Source organism: Sus scrofa, chromosome 2, assembly GCF_054392235.1.
Source record: "Sus scrofa isolate SSC_HxYL_T2T_F1_AM1 chromosome 2, Sscrofa_HxYL_maternal_Yorkshire_Landrace_v2.0, whole genome shotgun sequence".
Classification (NCBI taxonomy): domain Eukaryota; kingdom Metazoa; phylum Chordata; class Mammalia; order Artiodactyla; family Suidae; genus Sus; species Sus scrofa.
This window is the reverse complement of record NC_139384.1, coordinates 78,461,788-78,484,186: the sequence shown is the minus strand read 5'-3', so window position 1 is coordinate 78,484,186 and position 22,399 is coordinate 78,461,788. Positions and strand designations below refer to the sequence as shown.

General features: G+C 37.5%; 1 protein-coding gene across 1 annotated transcript; it reads right to left on the bottom strand.

Annotated features, from left to right (window-relative positions):
* Positions 1 to 3,068: 3,068 nt before the first annotated feature.
* Positions 3,069 to 14,485, bottom strand: LOC100521772 (olfactory receptor 7E24-like). The gene is made up of 2 exons (XM_085011715.1): positions 14,471 to 14,485; positions 3,069 to 4,073 (listed from the first exon to the last, which is right to left on the bottom strand). Exons 1-2 carry the CDS (start codon positions 14,483 to 14,485, stop codon positions 3,069 to 3,071), a joined length of 1,020 nt encoding a protein of 339 aa, XP_084867841.1.
* Between the last annotated feature and the right edge of the window lie 7,914 nt (positions 14,486 to 22,399).

The window sequence follows — 22,399 nt, the reverse complement described above, 5'->3', positions numbered from 1 at the left end:
CAACAAGGTTCTGGAATTCCCATTGTGGGCTCAATGGCTAACAGATATAACTAGTATGCGTGAGGATATGGGTTTGATCCCTGGCCTTGCTCAGTGAGTTCAGAATCTGGCATTGCAGTGAGCTGTGGTATATGTCGCAGGCACAGCTCAGGTCTGGCATTGCTGTGTCTGTGGCATAGGCTGGTAGCTACAGCTTCAATTCGACCCTTACCCTGGGAACCTTCATATGCCTTGAGTGTGGCCCTTAAAAAAAAAAAAAGGTCCTACTGTACTGTACTAAGGGAACTATATCCTATCTAGGATAGACATGATAGAAAAGAATATTAAAAGAATGTGTATATATGCACATATAACTGAGTCACTTTGCTGTACAGCAGAAATTGACATGATATTATAACTATAACTCAATATTATCAACTCTACCTCAATTAATTTTTAAAAATGTCTTTACTTTTCCTTACAAAATAAAAATAATGTATTCAAAACTATACAATGTGAAGTCTTGCTTAGTTTCTGATCTCATTGTGCTATTTTTGAATACATAGGCAAAAGATTAAGTCTCAGCTCTCAAATTGTTCAAGTTCTCAATTGCAAAAATAAAGTGGTAAGATATTCCATCATAGTCCAATTTAAAGTCAGTGAAGTTGGTAGGTGATTTAGCTTAGTGGTAAAAGGCAGGGTAAATTAAATCAGTTATTCAATAGCTTTTCAGAAACACAGAATTCTACCTCAGAAACGATATGTAAAATCTCTATGGAAAGATTGATATATACACAGATACCTGGTATGTACCAGAAAGGAGCCCAAAGAACATTGATCATGACAGAATACTACTCAGCCATAAAAAAGAACACAGTAATGCCATTGCAGCAACAACGATACAACTAGAGATGATCATGCCAAATGAAGTAATTCAGAAAGAGAAGGACAAATACCATGTGATATCACTTATATGTAGAATATAAAATATGGCCTAAATGAACCTATCTACAAAACAGAAACAGACTCACAGACATAGAGAAAAGACTTGTGGTTGCAAAGGTAGGGGGTAGGGAGTGGGATGGACTGGGAGTTTGGACTTAGTATATGCAAACTATTACATTCAGAATGGATAAACAATGAGGTCCTACTTTATAACACAGGGAACTATAGCCAGTCTCTTAGAAGATGGAAGAGACCACGATGGAAGATAATATGAGAAAAGGAATACATATATATAAAATATATGTATGAATAGATTACTATGCTGTACAGAAGAAATTAACACAACACTGTAAATCAACTACACTGTAATAAAAATAAAATGAAATAAAATTAAATTAAATTAAATTAAATTAAAAAGAGTGAAGCATGGATACAAATTGGGATCCTAAAGAGGTTCTTTCCAAATTGTTGAGACCATGATTTTTTGTTATCCTTGAATAACAAAAATTAAGACAAAGCTAAGCTTATTAATAATGACTTGGGGAGTTCCCGTCATGGTGCAGTGGTTAACGAATTTGACTAGGAACCATGAGGTTGCGGGTTCGGTCCCTGCCCTTGCTCAGTGGGTTAACGATCCGGCATTGCCGTGAGCTGTGGTGTAGGTTGCAGACGCGGCTCGGATCCTGCGTTGCTGTGGCTCTGGCGTAGGCCAGTGGCTACAGCTCCGATTAGACCCCTAGCCTGGGAACCTCCATATGCCCCGGGAGCAGCCCAAGAAATAGAAAAAAAAAATTAAAAAAAAAATAATGACTTGGGTGACTTAACAACCCACAGGCACCTTTAGAGCCACACAGTAACTGGAAATATGAAAGTATTACATTAAACTTAACTGTACACCCTAGGTCAAGACATATTATTACAATCCCCTTTTTTTCCTGAGCACAACTTGCAATCTTCTGAATTCAGAATCTCACAACATACCTTTATCCCCCAGGCTATTATTTATCATTCAGAGTTAAATAAAATAGAAACCATTCTTGTCATTTTAATGAAGATAATATAATGAAAGAAATTGATTGAGTAATTATTGAAAGGTTAAAGGCAAAAAAGAAAAATGTGGTAACATAAAGACATAGTTTTACACATCACAAGAGAAAAAAATTGCAGCTATGTGTGGGGATGGATGTTAACTAGATTTAATATGGTGTTGATTCACAACATATAGAAATATTGAATCTTTATATTGTATACCTGAAACTAGTATAATGTTATATGTTAATCATATCCCAATGTTATTAAATTGTTCAGCTTTTTAGTTATTGTGATAATGAGTGGCCACTTCCAAGCTTCTTACACTCTAGACTCAAACGTCTACTAAAATTTTAAACTATTCTTATACAGTAATAAAATATCCATGTACATAGCTGAATATCATCTTCTTCAGGATTTAAAAAATTTTTATTGGTGTATAGTTGATGACAATGTATGAACTTTAGTCACCTATGCAATGTAATTGAAGAAACTTTAAATGGAATAGAAAGGATTTTTATCAGAAAAATTGGAAAAACCTCTTTGCTCTGATAGATCCTCTCACATCTACTCCCTGGGCATCATGCATCTGAAATTTACATAGGAAGGTCACAATTGATAACTGATTATCCAAACTAAATATTAATAGTGCTTCCAAAGGTTTAGACAAGGTATTAGATATCCACTCTACCTGCTCAAGAATCTTCTCATGTTTATTAAGGGGTAAATATTCATAGAAGTCTTTGTTCTAAATGTAGGGTTTAGATTCTCTGAACAAATAGGAAAAAGTAATAGGAAAGTATAGAAGATATACATAACAAAAAAGAGAGCACTATGATTATTTTGCAGTGAGAGAAATGAGAGACCTCATGACCAAGAGTTCTGGGTAATGGACAAGGAAAGTGGGAAAGTGCACTGATAATACTGTGCATAGCCCTGGAGTGACTATGACTTAAGTGGTAAATCCAAAGTAATCTCCCAATTTATTAGAGTTATACTAAGAGGAACAGCTGAGTAAACAAATGACAAGGAGACAAATGAGTCCCCATACACCATGCGACTTCAGATTCAGAATTTCTTGTTGTGAATATTGGATTTTGCTACATTTTCCTGTCCTATGAACCAAAAGGATAAGACAGATCTTGAGGTGAGGCTATTCTGTTGATAATCTTCCACAAGGCGTTCTTGATGTCTTTGTTCCTCAGGCTGTAGATGAAGGGATTCAACATGGGGATGACCACGGAGTATATCACTGAGGCCACCGCTTCCTTCCTGGGGGAAGATGAAACAGCTGAACTGAGGTACACCCCAAGAGCTGTTCCATAAAATAAACAAACAACTGACAGGTGAGAGCCACAGGTGGAGAAGGCTTTATACCTCTCACCTGATGATGGAACTCTCAGAATTGAGGAAACAATTTGAATATAAGAATAAAGGATCCCTAAGACAGGAATACCACCAAAAATGGCACCAGTAAAATAGATTAATATATTATCAGTGGAAGTGTCAGAACAGGCAAGATGGAGAAGTTGAGGGGCGTCACAAAAGAAATGAGGGATTTCCACGTTTGTGCAGAAGGTAAGTTGTGACACCATCAAGCAGTGGATCTGGGAGTCCAAAAAGCTGCTGAAAAATGACACTAGGACCAACAAGCCACAGAGGCGGGGCTTCATGATGACTAGGTAGTGCAGTGGGTGACAGATGGCCACCAACCGGTCATAGGCCATCACAGCCAGAAGTAGATTATCTGAACACCCAAAAAGGAAAAAAAAGGACAACTGAGTTAGGCAGCCTGTATAGGTGATGGATTTGCTGTGTGTCTGGATGTTCACCAGCATCTTTGGGACTGTGGTGGTGATGAAACCAAGGTCAACCAAAGACAGGCTAGAAAGGAAGAAGTACATGGGGGTGTGGAGGTGGGAGTCAGAGATAACCGCCAGGATGATAAGCAAGTTCCCAAGCATAGCCACCAGGTATATGGACAGGAAGAGCCCAAAGAGAAGGGCCTGAAGTTCTGGATCATCTGAGAGTCCCATGAGGAGGAATTCTGAGACATGTGTAAGATTCTGTGGTTCAAAGATGGGACACCTGTTGAAAAAGAAGAGATAGTTGAGAGTTGTCTTGTGGTACAGCAGGTTAAGGATCCAGCATTGTCTCTGTAGTGACTTGGGCCACTGCTGTGATGTGGGTTTAGTCCCTGGCCCAGGAACTTCCACATGCTGTGGGTACAGCAGAGAGGGAGAGAAAGAGAGAGAGAGAGGTAGTTGGAATAAAACAAAACAAGACACACAGATAAGTGTGTATATGTATGTATGTATGTATGTATGTATATGTGTATACACACACACACACATATATAATTTTTTAAGGCTACACCAGCAGCATATGGAGGTTCCCAGGCTAGGGGTGGAATTGGAGCTATAGCTGCTGGCCTACACCACAGCCATAGCAACGTAGGATCCACACTGCTTCTGTGACCTACACCACAGCTCATGGCAACACCGGATCCTTAACCCACTGAGCAGAGGCCAGGGATTGAACCTGCAACCTCATGGTTCCTAGTCGAATTCCTTTCCACTGAGAAACAATGGGAACTCTGTATATATTTTTGATTCAAGCAATTCACAAGTAAAATATTCACACTGGAGGAACACTACCTTCAGCAATATTTCTATTTGAGCTCTTAAAACTGTTTCTATTTATGTCTGGGTTATTCACCTGTTTCTATACACACTCACTTTAGAGCTATTAGGCTGGAAAATGTTATAAAAGCAAGGAATTTTTTATATAACCATCCATGAACACAGTACAGTATCAGCACCCAATTTAAAATAAATTAAATAATAAATATTCTCTTTAAGAAAAAATTATCCTAATTAAATGACACTATGAAGCTCTCAAAAGTATTTAAAATGGATAAGCAATGAGGTCCTACTGCCCAGGGAACTATATCCAGTCTCTGGGATAGACGATAATGGAAGATAATATGATAATTTTCTTTTTTTCTTTTGCAGGTATATATATATGACTGGGTAACTATGCTGTACAACAGAAATTGACTAAACACTGTGAATCAACTATATCCTTAAAAAAATAAATGTAATTAGAGTTTTGTCCGGATATATGCCCAAGAGTGGGATTGTGGGGTCATATGGAAGTTCTATGTATAAAATCTACTTAAAAGAGACACAAGCACCTGCATATTCATTGCAGCACTATTCACAATAGCCAGGACATGGAAACAATCCAAATGTCCATCAAAAGAGGATTGGATTTGGAAGATGTGGTATATATACACAATGGAATACTACTCAGCCATAAAAAAGAATGGCATAATGCCATTTGCAGCAACATGGATGGAAGTAGAGACTCTCATCCTGAGTGAAATGAGCCAGAAAGACAAAGACAAATACTATATGATCTCACTTATAACTGGAGTCTAATATCCAGCACAAATGAACATCTCCTCAGAAAAGAAAACCATGGACTTGGAAAACAGACTTGTGGCTGCCTGATGGGAGAGGGAGGGAGTGGGAAGGATTGGGAGCTTGGGGTTATCAGAAACAACTTAGAATAGATTTACTAGGAGATCCTGCTGAGTAGCATTGAGAACTTTGTCTAGATACTCATGTTGCAACAGAACAAAGGGTGGGGAAAAAAATGTAATGTATACATGTAAGGATAACTTGATCCCCTTGCTGTACAGTGGGAAAATAAAATAAAATATAAAAAATAAATGCAATTAAAAAATAAAAATAAATAAATAAATATATAAGAAAATCCCCAAAGCCCTTAATCTTATACAAATTCTCTTGATTTGGAATACAACCTTTGGAGAGCTAAAACTACGTTAAGGATTCTAAATTAGAAGCAAATGGTTAAACTCTGATATTATTTTTATATGGCAGTTATTTCATTTTTTCCATAATTTGGTTATGACACCTATGTTTTACAGAGATCAGTACTCACTTAAATGTATAGTTGTGTGGTCAAACTGTTCAAATATAACTCAAATATATAAATTTTTTTTTCTGAACATCATAATTTGATAAATATGCTTTTGTTATATGCACAGCAATGATTTAAAATGGTATTAGGAGTTCCCGTCGTGGCGCAGTGGTTAGCCAATCCGACTAGGAACCATGAGGTTGTGGGTTCAGTCCCTGCCCTTGCTCGGTGGGTTAACGATCTGGCATTGCTGTGAGCTTTGGTGTAGTTTGCAGACACGGCTCAGATCCTGCGTTGCTGTGGCTCTGGCGTAGGCAACGATTCGACCCCTAGCCTGGGAACCTCCATATGCCTCGGGAGCGGCCCAAAGAAATAGCAAAAAAGACAAAAAAATAAATAAATAAAATAAAATAGTATTAATTTACAGGAGTTCCCAAAGTGGTGCAGCAGAAACGAATCTGACTAGGAACCAGGAGGTTATGGGTTCGATCCCTGGCCTCGCTCAGTGGGTTAGGTATCTGGCGTGGCAGTCAGCTGTGCTGTAGGTCACAGACATGGCTAGATCTAGTGTTGCTGTGGCTCTGGCGTAGGCCGGTGGCAACAGCTCCAGCTAGACCCCTAACCTGGCAATTTCCATATGCCTCAGGTGTGGCCCTAAAAAGACAAAAAAAATAGTATTAATTTACAATGCACCATTGATTAGCAATAATTAACTTTTAATAAATATGCTGTACCTATTTTTCATTTTTTCCTTCTTTTTTTAAGGGCCATCGGTGTGGCATATGGAACTTCCCAGTCTAGGGGTCTAATTGGAGCTATAGCTGCTAGCCTACACCACAGCCACAGCAGCATGGGACCGAGCCGAGTCTGTGATCTACACCGCAGCTCCCAGCAGTGCCAGATCCTTAACCCAATGAGCGAGGCCAGGTATTGAACCCTAATCCTCATCGATACTAATTGGGTTCAGTTCCATTGAGCCACGACAGGAACTTCTGTTTTTCATTCTTTTGCAGGTTTTTTTCCCCCTATCAATACTGTATTATCTCAGGGAAATGTCTGAGGTTGAGTTTGTTTTTTTGCTTTAGATGGTAGAGGCTTGATAAAACTTCTTAAATGTATCTATAATTGAAAGAATTTGTGAACGGTTGATTTCTCATCAAATCCAACCTTATTATATACCGTTAAGAAATTTACAACCAAATCCAAGTCTGAAATCTGAAATTAAAAATTTGATACCAGTTTAAATGCTTTTCAATTCAATCTTTCTTTATTGGATTCCTCCTAAATTCAGCTCCCTAAAGTCAATTGAGTATTCATTTCTCCTTGCAGGTCAAAATGTGATTTAATTTGGAAAATGTGCAAATGGGAAAAGAACAGAAATATTATGATAAACATGTGGTTATATAATTGAATCGGCCTTATAGGGTTGCTGTCAGAAGTTAAAAAATAAAGATGAGGTGCTTAGACAGTGGTTCACAATGCTAGTTGACCAGGATCATTACATATGGATCTTTTAGAAGTTCTGTTGTAGTGATTACAGCTAGAATCAATAAAATCAGAAACTTTGTACAAACATCTTTTGAGTATACTAAAATATAGCCAGGATAAAGAACCACTGCCAGACACTTAGCAAATGATCCATTAATATTACCTATTATTATTATTACCATTATTAACCTCTACCAATATTAAACTATAAATATTTAATAATACATTCTGTAGAATTCATTTTCCAGCTTTATTTATGTATAATAATAAGTAAAAATTATACCTATTTAAGGTATACAATGTGATTATTTTGGTATATATACATAGTAAAATGATTACCACAATCAAGCTAATTAATAGATCCATTATCTCACATAGTTACAATTTTTGTGTGTGTGTGTGGTGAGAAACCTACGATCAACTAACTCTCTTGTCAAATTTCAAGCATACAATACAGTATTACTAACTACAGTCACCAAACTGTAAATTACACCTCCAGAATTTACTCATCCTGTGTATGTAACTAAAACATTATATTCTTTGACCAATATCTCCCCATTTCCCCCACACCTAAACTCCTGGCAACCATCATTCCACTTTCTTCTTTCATGAGTTGGATTTGTTTAGATTCTACACATAATCTAGGCCATGAAATATTTGTCTTTCTGTGCCTGGCTAACTTCACTAAGCATAATGTTCTCAGAGTTCATTGATGTATCACAAGTGGCAGGATTTATTCATTTTAAAGGCTGTATAATATTCCGTGGCTTATATAACACATTCTTTATCCATTCATGCATTGATAGATACTTAGGTTGTTTCCACATCTTGGCTATTGTGAGTAATGCAGTCATAAATGGGAGAGTACAAACAGCTTCTTGACGTATTGATTTCATTTCCTTTGGATATTAACTGATAAATTGATTTATACCCATGTAGGATTGGAACTCATATTCATTATCATTTATCATTCATACTAATAAGACTGGGTTGTTGGGGTGTTTTTGTTTTGTTTTGGGGCTCTCTCTACCCTTATGACCCCCATCTCCCAGTATTTCAGTTGCCCAAGGACAAACACTGTCATGACTTTGGAGGATCTATTTTCCTTCCAATGTCTCCATAGTATTTATTTATGTATCTATATGCATCTTTCTTGAAATTTACCTAAAAACTATCATACCACATATATTATTTCTGTAGAATTTCTGATTAAATCAGAATATTTCATTTTGATGTTTTCTGTGAAATACATATATTTATTCCAAATACTTTAAATGATGCATAGCATTATGTGAAGATAAATTTCATTTTATTTTTAATTTCATGAGACTTCTAAGAAAAATCTTGTTTCTAATGAATTACTTGCACAATGTGGATGAAGCTAGAGAGTATTATGCTTAGTGAAGTAAGTCAGATAAAAACAACTACTCTGTGTTATCACATATGTGGAATCTAAAAAATAAAACAAATGAATGTATATAACAAAGCAGAAATAGACTCATAGATATAGAGAACAACCTAGCAGTTACCAAACTGGAGAGAGATGAGGAAGGGGTGAGAAAGGGATATGGAATAAGAGACACATACTACTATATATAAAATAAATAATAAACAAATATACATTGTATAGCATAGGGAAATATAGCCATTATTTTGTAATAACTTTAAATGGCATATAATCTATAAAAATGTTGAATTGCTATGTTGTAACCTGAAACTAATATAATATTGTAAATAAACTACACAGAAGGAAAGAAAGAAAAAAGAAAGAGTAAGGAAAGGAAGAAGGAAAGAAAGGTTGAGGCTTTCCAGCCTCTATCATCTCTGTCAGAAAAAAAGAATATACTTGTGCTTTTCTCCATATCACACAAGTGAGAATTTCTATAAAATATGTGCATTAAAAGTCATTGATTTTTTAAAAATTCATTGCATTTGTTTTCCCAATAGAAAAATCAGGTGAAATCAACTATATTCTACTATTGTCCAAGTACAGACTTAGAAAGATCTCCTGAGAGTTCCGACTGTGGCTCAGTGGTTAACATACCTGACTGGTATCCATGAGGATGTGGTTTGGATCCCTGGCCTTGCTCAGTGGGTTAAGGATCTGGGGTTGCTGTGAGCTCTGGTGTAGGTCGCAGACATGGCTTGGATCCTGTGTTACTGTGGCTGTGGCATAGGCTGGCAGCTACAGCTCTGATTCATCTCCTAGCCTGGGAACCTCCACATGCCTCAGGTGAGGCCCTAAGAAAACAAAAAACAAAAAACAAAAAACAAAAACAAAAAAAAAGATCCCCTGAAATCTGCTGAACAATTGTCTTTCCATTATAGATCAATATGAAAATTTGCATCTTGTATGGGGAATAATATTTCCATATCTGAGATATCCAAGATGGGGTACAAAATCCATGACTACTCATAAAACACTAAGAACAATACTCATACAATGAAGTTCCCTGTAAACCACTTGACCCATATCTCTATTTCACAGATAAGCTAACCAAATACTGAGAAAAGGAACCCATAGTTCTTCCTCCATTTTTTCATCTAGGACTAAGGCATGTTTGAAAAGAACACAATTATTCTGCTTTAATGGTGGAGAAAGATCCCTGGGATGGAAGTCAGGAGACCTTTGCCTGAATCTCATGTCTTTCAAGTACTGAACATGGAGTCTGTGTAAATCTCTCCACCTCTCTGTGCTGATATCCCTTATCTAGAAATGGGAAGAATAACACCCACCTCTAGAACCTGTGTGGAACCTAACAAAGGTTTGTACTTAATAAATATTTAGCCATAATCTTTAAATCAGAGTTTGAATCATTGCAAATGATGCAACTGACAAGCGCTTTATCTACAAAATATACAAACAACTCAACGGCAACAAAACAAAACAAAAATAAAACAATCAAAAAATGGGCAAAAGACATAAACAGAGATTTTTCCAAAGAAGACATAAGGATGACCAGTAGGCACATGAAAAAATGTGCAACATCTCTAATTATTAGAGAAATGCAAATAAAAACTACCATGACATACCACCTCACACTGGTCAGAATGGCCATCATCAAAAGTCACCAAATTAGAAATGCTGGAGAGAGAGTGGAGAAAATGGAACCCTCCTAGACTGTTGGTGGGAATGGAAATGGTATGGAGTTTCCTCATAGAACTAAGTCTAGAACTACCATATGATCTAGCAATCAAACCCCTGGGATTATATGTGGACAGAACTTTCACTGAAAGACATACATGCACTCCTATGTTCATTGTAGCACTATTCACCATGGCTAAGACTTGGAAACGACTTAAATGTCCATTGACAGATAAATGGATTAAGAAGATGTGGTACATATATACAATGAAGACTACTCAGACAAAAAAAAAGAATAAAATGAAGCCATTTGCAGCAACATGGATGCAACTAGAAAGAGAAAGACAAATACCATGTGATATCACTTATATGTGGAATGTAAAATATAAAACATAAAAATATAAAATATGGCAAAATGAGCCTCTCTACAAAACAGAAGCAGAGGAATTACTGCTGTGTCACAATGGGATCAGCAGCATCTGGGGAGTACTGGGACCAAAGTTTGATTCCTGGCCTAGCACAGTGGTTTAAGGATATGGACGCTTGAGTTGCAGCTATGGCTTGGATCTGATAAGAAAACCCCTTAGTATACATGTATGTGTAACTGGGTCACCATGCTGTACACTAGAAAAAAAATTGCATTGGGGAAAAAACAATGAAAAAAAAATTTAAATAAATAAATAAGGAGTTCCCACCATGGTTCAGTGGTTAACGAATCCGACTAGGAATCATGAGGTTGCGGGTTTGATCCCTGGCCTTGCTCAGTGGGTTAAGGATCGGGCGTTGCCATGAGCTGTGGTGTAGGTCGCAGACGCAGCTTGGATCCCGCGTTGCAGTGGCTCTGGTGTAGGCTAGCGGCTACAGCTCTGATTCGACCCCTAGCCTGAGAATCTCCACATGTCGTGGGAGCAGCCCTAGAAAAGGCAAAAAGACAATAAATAAATAAATAAATAAATTTAAAAAAACCCTTAAATCAGAGTTTGAATCATAGTTGGAATAGTGGGTTTATTGACGAAATTCAATTCCCAAGATAGTTACAAGGACCTTTATTCTATTGTACTACAGAGAGAGAGAAGCCCATTATGTCCCAGGGCATTCATTTATAGAATAAATAGGATCTTTTTTTAAATTACTCAATGAATTTTATTACATTTATAGGTGTACAACAATCATCACAAATAGAAATAGAAATCTTAACGTGTGTTCACAGAATAATACCTCTCTCTATCTTTAAAGATAATTCACAGAATAATACCTCTATCTTTAAAGATAATTTCCACATTAATAATTGAATATGGTAGATTCTATTAAGTAGAAAATGATAGGCCTTTTAAAAAATGTATGACATAGATATACCAAGCACTGTTTTATTATTTGTCCAGTGTTATGGGGCATCTCTAGGAGGAAGAACCCACCCCCCATGCGTAAGTCATATTGCCTAAGCTCTGTTTCTGAGAACAAAAGGAGGGTGTGTTCAATATTTAATAAAAATTTTTGTTTTGATTGCAGCTTATTGTGTGCCAAGAAAGGTATAAGCTCTGGGGAATCAAAAATGAATGTGATTTTTTTAAACTTTATTTGACCCTGTATAAATTTATGAATTATATTTTTCAGTTGTAATGCCTGTTAAACCAACTGAAATAAACTGATCTTAGATTTAGATTTTGAGTTATGTATCCCAAAGCATTAAAATAAGATGATAAATAATAACCATTAACTCAAAATGATGCTCTAAATGTTGCAACAGAAGAAAGGGTGGGGGAAAAATGTAATTGTAATGTATACATGTAAGAATAACCTGACCCCCTTGCTGTACAGTGGGAAAATAAAAAAAAATTATTAAAAAAATTAAAAAAATAAAATGTATTAAAATAGTAGTAAGTAATTATAAACTATAAATTTTTAAGCTGTTTCATTTTTAAGTTAATTTTTTTGGAGTATAGTTGATTTAAAAAAATGAACCAAGTTCATAATCTTTTGAGGCAGAGTTTTTCATGATTATAATGCCTTCGAGCTCCATCAGTGTTTTCCATTATATTAATAGTCTGTTCCTTTATGTTACTGTTGTCAAATTTTGTCTATCTATTTTCACAGAGAGACATTTGGATAGTTCCTTATTTGGGTCATTATGAATGAAGATGCTATAAATAAAAAGAAGAAATTAATGTGATTCGGTTGTTTCCCTCCAGGCACTCGGAAACCACTTGTCTGAGGACAAAAACAAAATGTTTTCTCAGGGCTCTGAGGAAAACAAAACTTTCATAGTACTTGAATATATGGTAGTTGATGATAATGATAAGGCCAAAATATACTTACTGCAGGCATCTATCTCATAGTTATTCACATATTAGTACTTATTATGTTTAGTGCTTAGTAATTGTCATTGTATCAACTGTAGATCAATTCAGATGATAATGTTGAGGCCCAGAAATCCTAAGAACTTGCCTTGGGTCACACAGATAATAAGTAGAACAGATGGATTTAAAAGTAAATGGAGGGTCTCTGAAGCCCATGCACTGACCATGTCCACTGTTTCCTTCCACTTGAGAGTCTAAGCTGAGGTTCAGAAGTATGTTTCCCAAGGTATATCTGTTAACTGTTTTCTGTTTCCTGACTAAGTATGTAAGCAAGAACTCTGAATTTATGTCTCTCTTAGAGACTGAAAGGAAATAAAATTTTTAAGCATGAAGGTGGAAGTAGATATTAAAGCAAAGTCAAGGAGCAGGTCAAAGAAAGAGAGAGTGAGCTGTCCTGAATTACTGTGTCAATATGTTCTGTGACCTTCACCTCTGATCTCAGCTAATTTCCTAATCCTATCATTTTTTTTTTGCTTTTTAGTGCATGTGGAAGTTCCCAGGCTAGGGGTTGAACTGGAGCTGCAGCTGCTGGCCTATACCACAGCCATAGCAACTCCAAATCTGAGCCACGTCTGCCACCTACACCATAGCTCACAGCAACGCCGGATCCTTAATCCACTGAGCAAGGCCAGGGACTGAACCTGAGTCCTCATGGATACCATTCATGTTCATTATCACTGAGCCACAATGGGAAATCCACTTCCTGTAACTTATACAACAGGTGCCACCTGCTCCTCTCCACTGTGGTCTCATAGAAACCCCAAAATGAAGAGCATAGTGAACAGTGGGTCTCTGCCTGTAGTGACAGAAAAGAGAAGTATCAAGTTGGACTGACAGATGAAAATATTGTCCAGATGCCACAGGAATGTAGTCTGACTGCTGGGTTCAAATCTGACTTCACTCCTTTCTATCCAAGACTATAGTTACATACAACTACATACAAATGTTATCCTGTCCTCAACTGTAAAATAATGATAATACATATCACTCTTTTTCAGAGATTCATATAGATAAAAGGTAACAAGCTGCATTAAAAATGCTTATCTCAGAGTTTTCATCGTGGACCAGCTGGCTGAGAACACAGCATATTGTCTGTGAGGATGCTGGTTTGATTCCTGGCCTTGCTCAGTGGGTTAAGGATCTGGCGGGTCACAGATGTGGCTCCAGCTGGGTGTTGCTGTGGCTGTGGTGTAGGCCTGCAGCCACACCTCTGCTTCGACCCCTAGCCAGGGAACTTTTATATGATGCAGGTTCAGCAATAAAATTAAAAAAAAAACTTACAGCACTTGGAAACCATATGTAAAAATGTTCATGATGTTGTGATCAACGTCATCATTTCCATCATTGTCTAATTACTTTCATGATCATTTTAGTGATTCGCAGATAGTATAGAAGGACGTATTTCCTGCTGTGGTGGGAGAGATGTCTATAGGAGCTAGAATCAGTGTGGGATCAAAATAAAATTGTATATGAGAGTTCCTGCACCCTCATCAGAACCAGGATTTAAACCTCATAAACCTCTAGTTGAAACATTGGATACTGATTCCCTCCCCTATGGCTGCCCTGCTTGGCTTGATGATAAAGGGAAAAAAATTCTCTTCCAGCCTTTCCTGCATCCAGATCCTCCCTGAGAACTTACCCAGCTGCTCTGCATCTCTGCTGGGGCATGACCAAAGAATGACAATAACCAAACCCCTGGTAAGTGATGAAAACTCAGGCTCTGTTCTTAGGGCTGGCAGGAAGATAGACTCAGGCATGGGTCCTCTGATACAGGCAATGAATGACTCTGGGAGGAGAAGATATAGGAATGAAGCCCACAGGACTGGAACCAGAAATTGAAGAGCTGGAAGGCAAAAGTGATTATTTACCATTGTGGGACCTTGGGGGCTCAGTGCACAGAGCTCATAATTAGCCAAATGGGTCCACGTTCTCCCGGCCTCTGAGTTCTTGCTGATATTAGTGAAAGAGGAAAAGGAGAAAAGTGAATATCCTTGGAAGAGTTTGTTGGACCCATCCTCATCTCAGGAGAAAGCTCAACTCTATGACTCACTTCTGACTCCCAAGTTATAGGGCTCTTATAAAAATCACAATATTTTATCAATTAAAAGTAAATAATGAATGCCTTAAATCTGCAAATCCATTAACTAAGAATAAAATTTGGAGAGAATTAGGTCTTTTATATCTAGAACCATACATATTTCCATTTTTAAGTTAAAATTTACATCTCCAAGGAGAACTTCCTATTTTTCTTTTAATTGTCCTGGTTGACAATGTGAATTTGAGCATTGGAAATGGATTTTGGCATTGGAGGCAGATATTTCTTGCTACTTTGAATGACAACACATGTTCTTATTTTTCTGCTGTATTGATATATATTGGTACAGTAGATAGTAGACAACTATCTATTTTGATACATGTATCATCAGGAGGTTGACCATCTGCTTAAATACTTCAGGGGGCCTCACAGAAGTATACATTCAAAACATAGGCTAGTATTATGGAGAACAGTATGGAGATACCTCAAAAAACTAAAAATAGGAGTTCCTGTCATGGCTCAGTGCTTAACAAACCCAACTAGTATCCACAAGGATGGTGGGTTCGATCCCTGGCCTTGCTCAGTGGGTTAAGGATCTGGCGTTGCCATGAGCTGTGGTGCAGACACAGCTTGGATCCCATGTTGCCATGGCTATGGTATAAGCTGGCAGCTCTAGGTCCGATTCAACCCCTAGCCTGGGAACCTCCATTTGCCATGGGTGAAGCCCTAAGAAGACAAAAATACAAAAAAAAAACCCACTAAAAATAGAGTTAGCATATGATCCTGCAGTCCCATTTCTGGGCATTTATCCAGAGAAAACCATAATATGAAAAGATACATGCACCTGTATGTTCATAGCAACACTATTTACAATAGCCAATACATGGAAGCAACCTAAGTGACCATGAATAAATGGACCTCCCCATACACACACACATGCACACATGCAATGGAATATTACTCAGCCTTAAAAAGAATGAAATAATTCTATATTTATACTATTATTATCCTAAGTGAAGTGAGCCAAAGACAAATATCATATGATGTCACTTATATGTGGAATCTAAAAAAAAAAAATACAAATGACCTTATTTATAAAAAAGAAATAGATTCACAGACATAGAAAACAAACTTATGGTTACCAAAGGGGAAAGCAAAGGGGAAAGGGGGGATAAATTAGGACTCTATTAACATACACATATGTATAAAATAGATAACCTACAGGACCTACCATATAGCATGGGGAAGTATATTCAATATTTTGCAATAACCTAAAAGAGGAAAGAATCTGAAAAATAATGGATATATGTATATGTATAGCTGAATCACTTTGCTGTACACTTGAAACTAACACAACACTGTAAATTAACTAAACATCCATAAAATAAATAATAAATAAATAAAATGTAAGCTGATACTACAGTCATATAGATGCTGGACCAGAAGAGTATTTGATTCCCAGCTTACTCATATGGCAATGGCAAGATCCAGTTCCTCTTGTGCAGTTGGCCATAGGCATCCCTCGGTTTCTTGCCACATGGACTTCTCTCCTGGACCTCTGACATTGTGAAAGCTGAAGGCAGAAGAGGGTTAGCGAGGTTGAAAGTTTGAGTATTTACTCATTAATGTTGGAATGACACACCAATATTTTTCCAAATATGTTTCATTGGATATAAGTCACTAGCTCTAGTTACATGTGTCTATGAAAGGTCATTAATACAGGTGAGAGAGTTCCTGTTGTGGCTAAATGGGTTTCAAACCCAACTAGTATCCACAAGGATGCAGGTTCCATCCCTGGCCTTGCTCATTGAGTAGATGTATCTGGCATTGCCATGAGCTGTGGCATAGGTGGCAGATGCAGCTCAGATCTGCCATTGCCATGGCTGTGGCCGTGGCTGGCAACTGCACCTCTGATTCCACTCTTGGCCTGGGAACTTCCATATGCTGCACATATAGCCCTAAAATGCAAAAAGAAAAAAGGAAAAACAGGTGAAAGTGTTAATTGGGAACCTCTTGGAAGCTGCGCATCACAAAGACTTTATCCTCTACCAGGAATCTGACCTCTAAGCACAACAATCTAGAGATGTCTCTCTGCTTTTCAACATGATCCCTGATTCTTTGGAGTTCCCTGGTGGCTCAGCAGGTTAAAGATCCAGCACTGTCACTGCTGTGGCACAAGTTTTATCCTTCGTCTGAGAACTTTTGCATGACATGGGTGCAGCCAAAAAAGAAAAAAAAAAGGCAGATACAACATAGTCCCCAACTCTTCACATCACCAACTTCTCCAAAAACAACAACAACAATAACAACAACAACAACAAAAGACCTTTACTGGAGAACTGCTACATGAAAGATGTTGCTCTGTTTCAGATATTTCTCCAGACCCCACCATGCTGCTCCTGGCCATGTCATAAGAAGTCTCCCTGGTTTCTGTTAAATACAGAGGTCTCCCAAAACTTTCCACATTGGTAATAAGTCTTACATATTTATTGTTGGAAAGACTTCTTGCTTATCTCAAGATAAACTGCCTAGGAATAACATAGAGATGCTGAGATCTCGTTGCTGACTCAGTAAGACAGAACAGCAGTGGTTCTGCTGTGCAGGTTGATTTGCATGGGGCCATCCTCATGTCCTGTAGTTCAAACTCTTTATACTACTTGGACTCACTTAGAATTTAAATTTTGCATGCTGTCATAATTCAGGTAACTCTTAATTTTGAAATTACCTAATCTTTTTTTTGTGTTTTTTAATACCTTTTTTGGGTGTGGGGTGTAGAGGGGTAGAGAGTTAGTTCTTAGTGTGCTTGTTTATATGTTTTTTTTTGTGTGTGTGTTAGAGCCATATGTTGAAAGAGACATTTAAATTTTTTAAAGGAAAAAACAATGGAGTTCTTTTATTTTTGCCAAAAGAAGCTACAGCCATTTTAGGAACAATTCAACAAGGATCTCTAGAAGTTTCTGATTTCTGCTCAACTGGAAAGGGTTCATGTCTCTCCAAACATATTATTCATAGAATCTTTGTATTTGAACTCCTGAAGTCTTTTTTTTTTCTTTTATGGCCTCACCTGTGGCATATGGAAGTTCCTGGGCCAGGAGATGAATCAGAGCTGAGGCTGCTGGCCTACACCACAGCTATAGCAATGCCAGATCCAAGCCGCATCTGTGAACTATGCTGCAGCATGTGGATCCTTAATCCACTGAACGAGGTCAGGGATTGAACCTGCATCCTCATGGAGACAACAGGTCCTTAACACACTGAGCCACAACAGGAACTCCTTGAAGTCATTTTTAAAATGCGCTTTTTGGGAGTTCCTGTCGTGGCACAGTGGTTAACGAATCCGACTAGGAACCATGAGGTTACAGGTTCGATTCCTGGCCTTGCTCAGTGAGTCGAGGATCCAGCGTTGCCGTGACCTGTGGTGCAGGTTGCAGATGTGGCTCGAATCCCGTGTTGTGTGGCTCTGGCATAGGCGGGTGGCTACGGCTCCGATTAGACCCCTAGCCTAGGAACCTCCATATGGCGTGCGAGCAGCCCTAGAAAAGGCAAAAAGACAAAAAATTTTAAAAATAAATAAATAAAATGTGCTTTTTGGCTTATATAGTGAGATAAAGTGAAGTGTATGAAAATCATGGTTTGTGGTAACCTCTATATCTTCTCTTTTCATCCCATCTGGTTCAGATTTCTCTATATGAGGAACTCAGAGTTTGGTTTCTAGCTAACTGATATAAAGAAACCTTGAATATTTACCCTGTATAACTGGATATGAGAGAAAGCATGCTAATTATGTGTGTGTGCATAAGAGGCAGAAGAATATTTTAAGAGCCCAAATGACCAAATAACAGGAGTAATGAGAAATATTGGAGAAGAACTATGAGGGCTGAAGCGTTTAAAATGCTTGGGAGGCAGAAAAGTCTAATATTAAACAGAAGTAATTTCTTAGTGGGAGGAGTCAATCAGATACTAGTTCATTGTTAGTGAAGTTTGTAGGTAATTTAAGTCCTTGGTAAAAGCAGGGTAAATTACTGTAGTGATCTATATGGGAAAAGAATCTGAAAAGGAATGCATATATCTCTATATCTATAGATAGATATAAATATATGGATATGTATGTATCTGATTCATTTTGCTATACACCTGAAACTAACACAACATTTAAGTCAACTGTATGACAATAAAATATTTTAAAGCTGAGTAAATTAAACTTGTTACTGGATAGCTCTTCAAAAATCACAGATTGTTATCTCAGAAATAATATGTAGCTTCTCTAAAGGGAAGATTGATATGACTAGGGGTACATAAGTATGTAGCAGAAAACAGAATGATCCACAAAACAGATTAATCATGATGGAAAAGAAGGATGAATTGTTATAAAGTGAATCCTAATAAGGTGGCTACTAGTGAAAGGAAAGATTTCCCATTTGCTGAGGATGTGATCATATGCTATCCTTGAGTAATAAAAATAAGATAAGACTATACATGACCATGATCTACAGGTACAATTAGAATCTCACAGTAACTGGGAATACTATACCAGTACTTTAAACCTCAACTGTATATCCAAAACTAAGCCATATCATTACGATCACCTTTTTTTATGCTAAGTTCACTTTGAAAATTTCCAGTTGCCTCTCACAATGTAGCTTTATCCCCCATATTGTGATTTACTAGTCAGGGTTCAATCAAGAGAAGGAAATCACATTAGTTACTTTAATAGAGATAAGTTAATATAGGTAATTGGTTAAATAATTATTGAGAGATGAAAGGCACACAAGAAAAGTTTGTAACACAGCGTGGTCACTGAAAGAAGTGGTGACGATGCCAGGTTAAGGGGTATTGGGGAAATGCCGGGTGTTAGGGCATGGCGACTTTTACTGACCATGAATTAGAAGGACCTAAGAGAAACCAGATAGAAATTCAGAACAGTGGTTTACAGATGCCCATCTCCCATCACAACACCACAACTTAAGCATAAAAGGGTGAGTTTGGAGCAGAAACTCCAAACTGATTAACCAGCACATATGACCAGCTGTAGAGCATGGAAAGAGAATATAGGTGAAAAAATAATACCAGGAATATTGAGAAAAATCATATTGACATTGCTAAGGTAAATACTCTATCTTCTTCTTTATGAACTCTGATTATTTAAAGATCTTCAGGATCTAACTATGAACAATAAAGGACCCAAGACATACAAGTTATCTTTGTATGAAAAGTCTGGCAGAATTCAATAGTCCTCTACATTGGCTGCATATGAGACCCACCTGGGGTGCTGTTAAAACTGGTCATGCTCTGGACTTCCCTTGTGGTGCAGTGGGTTAGGGATCCAGCACTGTCACTACAGCAGCCCAGGTCTCTGCTGTGGTACAGGTTCAGACCCTGGTCTAGGAATTACTACTTGCCATAGGCATAGCAACCCCCCCCCAAAAAAAAATTGGTCATTCTTTTTCATTCTCCAATCCAAAAGAAAAAAAAATTTTCTTCTTTCTTTGTTATTTACTTTTAATTGAAGTGTAGTTGATTTACAACATTGTATCTGTTTCAGGTGTACAAACCAGTGATACAGTTATACATGAATATATATGTTATTTTTCATATTCTTTTCCATATGGTTATCATAAGAGATTGAGTAGAGTTCCCTGTGCCAGACAATAGGTTCTTGTTTTTCATCTGCTTTATACATAGTAGCATATATCTGTTAATCCTAAACTCCTAAATTATCCCTCCCCTACTTTCCCCTTTGGTAACTAAGTTTGTTTTGTATGTCTGAAATCATGTTTAGTTTATATGCTTGGCAGAAGAAGGAGAAGAAGAAAAAAGAAGGAGGAGAAGGAGAGGAAGAGGAAGAAGAAGGAAATAAGAGGAAGAGGAAGAAGAAGAAAAGGAGGAGGATGAGGGGGAGGAAAAAGAAAGGGAAAGTGAAAGGGAAGGGGAGGGGGAGGGAGAGGGAGAAGAAGAAGGAAGCAGAAACTAAATAGCATCTACAATCCTGCTCAAATTACAGTCAATAAATATAAGGACCAAAGAGCATCTGAGCTGTAGAGTGAATTGGCTGCTCCCTCCACTACCCCGTTTTCATGTACCTTGCAGATCATAAGTGCCATGGCTCACCACACTGAACATAGTTCCACTGTTTTAGATGTGTTTTCTCTGCACAATGGCCTGTGGATGAGAGCCAATTTCATTAAGAGTTCAACTAAAGGAAGAGCATCCCCTCCAATCTTGGATGAAAAACTAGTGATGTGACACTGTACCTCTTATGCTGCACTTTAGGATGAAAAAGTTTTTTTAAAATACAGTCCAATTAAATCTTAATCCAAGAGTTCCCACCATGGCTCAGTGGAAACGAATCTGACTAGCATCCATGAGGACACAGGTTTGATCACTGGCCTCACTCAGTGGGTTAAGGATCCGGCATTGCCGTGAGTGGTGGTATAGCTCACATCCATGGCTTGGATCTGGTGTGGCTGTGGCTGTGGTGTAGGCCAGCAGCTACAGCTCTGATTTGACCCTTAGCCTGGGGGCCTCCATATGCGACAGGTGAGGCCCTAAACACACACACACACACACACACACACAATCTTAATTCATAATGTTGGTACTCAGGCAGGAGGGTTTTTAAAGCTCATCAGATGTTTCCAATATGATGCCAAGACTGAGGACAAGTGATATCTATTCTCCCATATACCTGCATCAGTATATTTGATCAAAGCTAAAGTTTTATAGAAAATAGACATGGACATGAAAATGATTGAAAATTGTATATACAGGGGTTCCCATTGTGGCCCAACAGGTTAAGAATCTGCAATGATGTTTCAGTGAAGATATAGGGTCAATCCTTGGACTCACTCAGTGGGTTAGGATCCAACATTGCTGCAGCTGTGGTGTAGGCTGCAGCCACAGTTCTGATTCAACCCCTGGCCCAGGAGAGCCTATGCTGCAGGTGTGGTCATAAAAAAAGAACAAAGAGAAAGTTCAATATACATTAAAAAAGAGTTGTGAATTTCTATAAGATGCCTGGTTATTAGGTGACAAATACAGAAGATTCCATGGGTGTAATGACATTCAATCATGCAGTGATTTTAACATATACAAGATCCAGAATATGTAAATATAGCCATTCATTTTTCTGATACAGGTTATTACAAACCATTGAGTAGATTTTCCTGTGCTATTCAGTAGGTTCTTGTTAATCATATATTTTGTACAGTAGTGTGTATATGTTATTCCCACCCTCCTGTAACAAATACAACATTGTTAATCAACTATATTCCAGTAAAATTAAATTTAAGAAAATCCAGATGACATTGGGTATGTGATATGGCCACAGAATATTGCAAATAAATTATAATACAAAATTTAAAAATCCGGGATACTCTTAATCCCATCAAAAATATGCCAAAATAAGTCATGTATAGATGAATAACATGAACCACAAAACATATGTGACTAAACAGGCATGTTTGCCAATTCAGAAGTTTGGTGTTCAATTATTTCTAATTCACAGATGAAAAAAAAATGGCCTGAGCATTGAAA